The sequence below is a fragment of the Polypterus senegalus genome, chromosome 4 (genome assembly GCF_016835505.1).
Source record: "Polypterus senegalus isolate Bchr_013 chromosome 4, ASM1683550v1, whole genome shotgun sequence".
NCBI classification, from domain to species: Eukaryota; Metazoa; Chordata; class Cladistia; order Polypteriformes; family Polypteridae; genus Polypterus; species Polypterus senegalus.
In genome coordinates this window covers 165,617,571-165,626,208 of record NC_053157.1, presented here as the reverse complement: position 1 = coordinate 165,626,208, position 8,638 = coordinate 165,617,571, and the positions used below count along the sequence as shown (strand labels likewise).

Here is an 8,638-nt window from a genome sequence, read left to right as displayed (position 1 = left end):
GTGCGATAGTTTAATGAGCTGCTTTGGTATTAAACGTGGTCATTTTTCACTCGTTAAAATAAGCACGAGCAAATAAGTAAATAAAAACTTGATGTAAATTATGGTACAAAATCTGGGTATTTCCAGAAAATATTTTTGCGACATGAAACAAAAAGGAGAGGCTTGAAGACAATTCTGTAGCTGCTCTTTTTATCGGACAGGATGCAAAAATTCAGACAGCCAATAGGAGGTACTATATCATGTTTTATCAAGGCTAGTCCTCTTACTTAACATGGAATATGAGCCTCAGATACCCCTATCTCTGTTTTGATTTGCTCCCTAATTGACCTAAATAAAGCGTCTGAGTGACAGGGCTTCTCCAGCCCCCCAGGCACACCATCAAACAGAGTAGTGAACTCATTGCAAGCAATTCCCTTATTTTCTTGAGTAATCCCACTTGCTTTTTGTGCTCGTTGAATCGCAGAATACACTTTGCCAGATAAGCATTTAACTGGCATTTTATTGTCATGGCTATTCTTCATTTTTGTGTCCGAGGTTTACGACCGCTGTGTAAGCAGGTCTTTCGTCGTTAGTAAATGCGATTTGTAGTACACAAAAGTCCTGATCTGAGAAAGAAAACCAAGCGGTTATTTAAAGTTAAAATACTAACGAGGGAATAAAACTGAAGGAAACGCGTAGTTGCTTTCTCTTTCATCTCAAAGCCTAACAATATGCCAGAAAAGCAGATCGAGAGCCCAAACTTGTCGTCCGCCAGGTTTTCCTCATTTCTTATTGAAAACCTTTTGAGATCAAACAGAAACGAAAATAAAAAGGAAAGTAACTGGGATCCACCAGAAGGTAGTCGCAAAAAGAAGCATTTTTTCGGTGGAGTTGTCATCAACCATTGTAATCAGATCTGCTGTATGCTTTCTAACGATGGATTTAGCACACACGGCCACTCGCTTGGACAGAACAATCTGGAGTGGTACAGAGAGTCAACGATTAGACCTAAACTGTACACTAGGAGAGAAAGTAAGTCTCATTTTTGTTACATATGGAAGCATATTACATTTATTTGACAATTTATGTAGATCGGCTTTATTGGAAACAAGTTATTGCTAGAAAACAACTTTCCAGTTGTTAGCCAGAGTAATTAGAAATCGGTAAGTAAATCCCATCTTTGCTTGCATACACAAGTGAAGTGAATTTATCAGATACTAAATTCGGCAACCTCTTAAAACTATTTACATTCCATTGCCAGCACAGAAAGCAATGATTTCGTGCATTCTTTACATAAAGGTAACACTATTAATTAGTATGTATTAGAGATTATGTATACTCTTTATAGTTTTAAAGTTGTTAAAGCTCTTTTCTAATAAAAAATAATAAACGCAGGTGCAAATGACGGTGACTGTGATTTTGAGGAGCTGCCAGCCAGCGACCGAGACTCGCCTGTGATTTCTGAATCGGTGGAAAACCAGGAAGAAGGAGATGGAAAATCGTTAAGCAGCGTTGAAGAAGATACAGATCCTGATTATGTTGAAATGGCGGACCAGGGCAACACTGAGGCAAAATCTGCTCGTAAGAAAAAGACCCGAACAGTTTTCAGCAGGAGTCAAGTTTTCCAGCTGGAATCAACGTTTGACGTAAAGAGATACCTCAGCAGCTCAGAAAGAGCAGAGCTTGCTGCATTGCTACATCTTACCGAAACACAGGTCAAAATCTGGTTTCAAAACAGGCGAAACAAGTGGAAAAGGCAGTTAGCAGCGGACTTGGAGTCGGCAAATCTTTGCCAGTCTCCACAGAGGATTGTCCGAGTTCCCATTTTGTACCGTGAGACTTCTGCCCCGATCGCACTGAGCTTCAATTTGCCTCAGGTTACTCCATCATTAATTAATTTTCAGAATTCTACATCTTACCCCGTTTCATTCCACCCTTCAGCTTCTTTAATAAGATCTCACATCCAAGGGCTCATTTAAACGCACAGTTACATGAATATGATGATTTTATGGGGTCTTACTTCTAAAATTGTGGTTTCATGTGATTCCAAAAGCAATATGCATATTGCAAAATACCTAAATAGACAGTTAAGAAAAGTTAACGTTGGAAATAAGACAAAGTACTTTGGGACACCGTTATCTTATATGCTAATCCTAATAACCTTTTACTATTCTTTATGTAAATTGATTTACTTTGTGCATAATCGCATTACATTTAATTATGTTTTAGTCTATACTATAGAAACTCACTATAATAATAGATATATTTTAGAGAGCATGTGATGAAAAACTGCATTTGAAGTGAAATGTTACTTATGAAAAGTACCTTTTTTACAGATCAGTATCTTAATTTGACACATTTTCATTATCAAAAGTGAAAGGAATGCAACAAAATAAAAAGAATAAAATATACCTTGTGCTTTGTGTCTACCTCCTCTGACATGGATGAATGTATTAAAGAATTAATGAATGTCACGTGTTTGCTTAAAGAAACAGATTAGTATGCAACGATTTTTCACTTTTCAAAAGTCTTCAATACACACATAGACAATGTGATAATATAAACAGCATTGTCAGTCTGAACATATTTATATTTTTGTAGATATCTTTTTCAGTAGTGAATTTCCTCTTACAACCATAATGTCATAAATTCAGGTGAACTTGTCTAACCTATGCTGGCTGAAATTAAGTTCCAGTTACTCTTCAAAAGAAAATAGAAAAATTAATGATGCTTAAGCAACTTCTTGAAATGTTTAATGTTTCATTTGTAAAGCAGCGCAATAAATCACAAACTAGTTATTGTATCTGTCAAGCGTCTTGTGAATTGTATTATAGCAGAACAACATCAATAACATTAGAATGTCTGCACACATGTATTGTCAAATGCCAAAAGAAAAGAAGCAATCATCCATTTTAACAATAGTTATCATTAATATATTAAACTTCACTTATGACCACTGATAAATAGAAGAACGCTAGTAAGAAGGTGACTATTATAATAGGCACATTTATCTTTTAATAATTACTTTATACTAGACTCGGGTACATAACTTTACATATACAATACATATACAATACACACACGGACACACACACTCTGGACTTGAACTTGCATTTACTTTATGTAATTGTAAGTGATGTGTAAAATTAGGCTTGTAACTATAATATCACGTTAAGTATTAGTACAAAATATATTTCGATTTTTTCATAGATTCCAAGGTAAAGTTTGTTATAATGAGACGAGGTGAAATAACAGCTGTACCTTAATTTCACATATCTGTAACATTGCACATTCTGCAAAAATATCTACAGACGTACACTTCTCTATAATTATTTCCTTTACGACAAAATTAAATAAACTTTTTGAGGTGTAAACATATATGAACTAAACCTTTCTCTCCATAATGAATATTTTTTATATTTCTTCTAACTTAGTTTTCGGTCTTTTATACTTTGCAAAACAAATAAATACTTCCAGTATCTCTCTCTCTCTCTCTCTCTCTCTCTCTCTCTCTCTCTCTCTCTCTCTCTCTCTCTCTCTCTCTATATATATATATATATATATATATATATATATATATATATATATATAAATATATACTATACACAATTGAGTAAGCAGTTCTAAAAATATAATCTTCAAATACGAACTGCTTGTTTATATAATCTATTTGTTATGTGGCGATAATTTATCTACATTCTGTTGCTTTAATAAATCAAATGCTCAACTCCTTAGGGGTCAAAAAATTGGGGCGGAGGGAGGTGATGGGGGTGAGCTGCACCAGCCATACAAAAGTGCTGCTCTATCAACTCTCACCCTCTTTAATTATTGGCTGCAACACTCTGTTTACTACTTGACCAATCAATAGCGGTAAAAGCTCGCTGTTCCGGTTCAGTGAATAACTGCCAACCATCCGCAGATGCAGAACTAATCTAGGAGAAATGGTGCTCGGAGCGTCAGGGAGCAGCAGTCTTCGGGAAGCTGAGTGGTGATTCTAAACACAAGGATAACCGTGAACTTCTGGGAATATGAGCAAAGAAGACGTGCAATGTCGACCTGCGTCTTTGAAATTTACTATAGATAACATTTTAAATCTGAAGCAAAATAATAAAGAATTTGAAATTTCCCATGCCAAGCGACACACAGCCGCAAATACCAAAAGTGATTTTCATGGACGGCCGGAGGATCAGGTAATGAACGGTAGACATGGTCCTGGCTACAGAATATCACCCACTGGTAATTATGATTATTATTTCTTTGAAAATAATTTATTTGACTGCGTTCATTGTATATTTATATTTAGAAAAATCTAAAGAATGAAATACGATTGTCATCATCTTCACATTCTGTCACCAATATTATATTTTTGATCATTTATTTTTGTACCTAAATTTTAACAATTATATTAATTATCAAATTAAATATATAATATGTATGTTTATTACTTACATACTGAGTGATACTGTCATGTCAGTATACACTATGCTTCTACTAGTACACTGTCAGTCTGAAACTATAAATAAATGTGTGCATGTTTTCAGTGTTAATGGTGGAATGAAAGTGATTAACACAATGCAGAGACGTTGTGAGTTAAGAGTATTGTTTTTAAGAAAAATACTCAAAATGTATTTCAAGCATGCACTTTGTATTATTACAACTAATTGCAGTCTTCTTTCTTTTTATGATGTCATTGGAATTATTCATATTTTATATTAAGTAATTTCTAAAGTAAAAATATCTTAAGCATTGTTCACAAATTTAAGTCAACAATAAAACATACATATAAAATCTGCTGCATTATTGCTTTTGTTTATGTGAATTTAAAGTCGATAAATTTAATTTTTTGTAAATTTACTATCTATTCATGCAGAACAAATTAGCACTGACTATTACAGTGCTTCAACACACAGCCTCTCAGGAAACAGAGAAGAGGTCCTAAAAAGAACTGAAAGCAATTCAAGGTGTGAAAGTACAGAAAGCAGTGAAGATGGCGCTTCTCAGCATAAAGTAAACAAGAAGAATAAATTGATAGCGAAGAAGAAAACTCGTACTATTTTTTCAAAAAGACAGATTTTCCAGCTGGAATCAACCTTTGATATGAAGCGGTACCTGAGCAGTGCAGAAAGGGCCTGCTTGGCAAACTCTTTACAACTAACAGAAACTCAGGTAAAAATTTGGTTTCAGAACCGGAGGAATAAGCTGAAGCGGCAGTTATCCAATGAACTTGAATGCCCCAACACTGCTGACCACTTTTCTGATGCTGGAAAAACTTTACATCTGCCAGCTGTTTATAAAGAAAGCAATATTTTGGGTAGATGTTTACTTCCAATGCCTTTCCCTATTGTTTATCCTGGGAGCAGTACGCCTTATCTTTGCTTTTCAAGTGCCAGCAAATATTTTAATCTTTTTGATGGAGATGTATAACTTTAAAACTATTTACTATACAGTATATAAGAAGATACCACAATACACAATGAGCATATAATCAAGATATGGGTTATTCAGTTTTTTTATACTGCACACATCTTAATTTGAATTGTGTTACAAGAAGGGATAATTTTATTTTCATGTTAAATCTTTCTCTTATCTCAAGTATGCATGAAAAATTACTTACAGGAGAATGGCATAGGCCTATATAATTTGCATTCATGCCATTATCTAAAACGCCTTTGCATTTTATGCAGTCTCCAATCATATATATATATATATATATATATATATATATATATATATATATATATATATATATATATATATATATATATATTCATTTTTTTGCTTCAGATGTATTCACTTACCAACCTGTATCCTGTCAGCAGCCTATGTTAACATGATAAAATTATATATGCCAGATAAAAGCAAAGATTTATGTTCATTATACTTAAAATATACTCTTTTTTCTGGTTTCAGTATTTCGTTAACAAGTGTTGTTTTTAGTTTTATTTTTTTCAGTTATTGAAATTCCTTTTTGTAGTGCAGAAAACAGCCAAAGATAACATCAGTAGAAGAGTCTGCATGCATGTTATATAATAATTACATTTTTAAAACAGTGCGACTCAGATATTCAAATTTGATATATATTTTAAAAAATGAATGTATAAACCTTTTTCTGAAGCATGCTGTTCTCTTGTGTATTTAATTTCATAATAACTAATCTTTGTTGCTTGCCTCAATTATTTATGATTCAATCAGGTAATTCTATTTACATATTGTCTTGCCTTGTTATTAAACATATTATTTTTACAATTTGTATTGTTTTGCTTTATAGTATCCGCTGTTCCGCTATTAGTTTTCTTTAATCAATGCTTCAACCTGACGTATTCCGATTTCTTTGTCTAATGATACAAGTTTCAGTGACCAGCACCTAAACGTCAATCACTCGTTAACCAAAATCAGATTATGTTTTAATGCTGTATACACTCAAAAGGTTACATAACTGAATTCCATCCAAGCACTTTTCCGAAACTATATTCACATTTGTAAATACACATCACGTTTTAGGTATTAGCCAATGCCGACATGTTATCTGTACGCTTTTTAAAATTTGTATACTCAATGCTTAATTTAAAGATGAAAATTGATTTTCAAAGACTTCTTTTAAGAATATACAATTAATACAATGAACATTTAATAAGTTTTTCCCTTGAGACGATAGCTTGGGTGTGTAAGGGCATGCGGATTTTATTTATTAAAGTGAGGTCTCTATATATATAGTACATATATATAGATTCAAGATCCGTTACAAAAACGGGAGAAGGTGAGGGAATAGTAAAATTAATACATTAATTACGACACCGAAATTTGGTCGATTGCTTTGCTTTATTATAAAAACAGGAAGAATCAGTTAAAGTAAGAGAAGGAAATGCCTGGATTTTCAGTGGTATTGATTGTGAGAATATTTAAAGCGTTGCATCCACGAACTTTTAACGATCGTTATTTACTGCAACACTAAGGACAGATAGGAGTAATTATTTATATGTGTACCATTTTTTCTAAGATCTCTTTTCTTGTGCTTTTTACAAACCATGCACAAAACAGTCTGCAGTATGGGTATGTGCGAACTGGCATTCGGCCCTGGGGTTGTTGTTCATTTGCATACAATGTCACTCTGTCAATTAGTGTTATTAATGGGTGTTATCATTCTTAAAGGAATGGGCCAGCAGGTAACACCTGAACCTACTGGATGTTTATCTCTTAAAAATGAACGCACAGACCTGTTTTCATTGTACACCTGCCTTAATTAGTTTTGACTTCAAATTATATTTGTTGGCTTTACTTATACCTTAAGTATTTCTAGCAGTACTTTCATAGGTATGTTTGGCGGCACATGTATTGAGGATTTGTTCTGATGTGTATTTTATTGTATTGCCCGATTCTTTTTGACGCTCACTGCACGCCCAACCTGGAAAGGTGTCCCTATTTGAATCTGCCTTTCCCAAGGTTTCTTCCATTTTTCCCTACAAGGGTTTTTTGTGAGTTTTTCCTTGTCTTCTTAGAGTTTCAGGGCTGGGGGCTATCAAGAGGCAGGGCCTGTTAATGCCCATTGCGGCACTTCTTGTGTGATTTTTGGGCTATACAAAAATAAATTGTATTGTATTGTATGATGAGATAATTTACGTTAAAACAACACAAGCAGACTTTGTTCTTTTAGCCATAGGCATAATTAGTCTCATTGCCTGTTGGCATTGTCCACCTTTATATCAAAAGGAACACCTTTTTACTAAAACAGGTATACCTAATTTCCCAATACACTGCTTCTTTAAGTCAATTCATGTTCACAATAACTTTGCAAAACATGTTGCCATTACGGAGGCTTTTTCTGACGGTTTGGTTATTTTGAAGACTATTCGGGAAAATAGGTCGAAGTGGGTACTTTATATAGATTGGAAGATACCTTTCAGAACTGCATTTTCTGGCGTATTCTTTCCGTGGGGGGAGGAAAACTCACTCGACTTACGACGCCGATTCAGGCTGCTCCACTCGCGACATGGTGTCGGTAAAACAGGGAGATGTTTCTGGAAGGCCTGTTTTATTCATTAACAAAAGGGATGAAGACCAGGCGCTTAACTTTTAGGACCCTTTATTAAAGACATCTACTGTCCATATATGAAACATAGCTTAACTCAGCCTTACTACGGTGCTCAACGCCGCTCCAAATTCCTAACCCACTTCCTGAACACCCATACACCTCTGCTGTATGCAAATTAGATGGGCTCTTTCTAACTTTTTCTGTCGGCGTGTTTTTTGTTTTCATAAGAGTAAGGTATTTTGTAAAAAGGATCGCCACTTTTGTTTTCGCAAATGTTATTAGGGATTCAGGTGATTTCAGTAAGAAAGAAAGTTAACTATTCTCAGTATTTTTTCCTAGTGTCGTAGATTGCACTAGGGAAGATGATTAATGTTAGTCTGTTTTAGAGATTTTTAAAAAAAGGCAAACTTGTCACACACCCAACATTCACAAAAGCAACTTTTGTTTTTCTTTTCGAGACAACTTAGCTTTTCTAAACGGATTGTAGTTCAAGTGTAGCTAATGCAAATGAATGTTTTCAACTAATATAAGTAATCAATTAAATAATCTTAAGTAAAAACAAATTATATAGTCTAAATGAGTCGTATTCATTTACTGTGTATGTAGTTTTGCTTGCTGGCTGTTCAAACT

The 8,638-nt window shown here is 34.1% G+C and overlaps 2 protein-coding genes across 2 annotated transcripts; both read left to right on the top strand.

Moving 5' to 3' along the window:
* The first annotated feature begins 438 nt into the window (after positions 1 to 438).
* On the top strand, positions 439 to 2,390 carry hmx1 (H6 family homeobox 1). The gene is made up of 2 exons (XM_039752800.1): positions 439 to 1,011; positions 1,375 to 2,390. The coding sequence occupies exons 1-2, from the start codon at positions 711 to 713 to the stop codon at positions 1,956 to 1,958; spliced, it is 885 nt and encodes a 294-aa protein (XP_039608734.1). The 5' UTR covers positions 439 to 710; the 3' UTR covers positions 1,959 to 2,390.
* A 1,400-nt stretch (positions 2,391 to 3,790) lies between these two features.
* hmx4 (H6 family homeobox 4) lies at positions 3,791 to 5,661 on the top strand. The gene is made up of 2 exons (XM_039752799.1): positions 3,791 to 4,215; positions 4,850 to 5,661. Exons 1-2 carry the CDS (start codon positions 4,008 to 4,010, stop codon positions 5,401 to 5,403), a joined length of 762 nt encoding a protein of 253 aa, XP_039608733.1. The 5' UTR covers positions 3,791 to 4,007; the 3' UTR covers positions 5,404 to 5,661.
* The last annotated feature ends 2,977 nt before the right edge of the window (positions 5,662 to 8,638 follow it).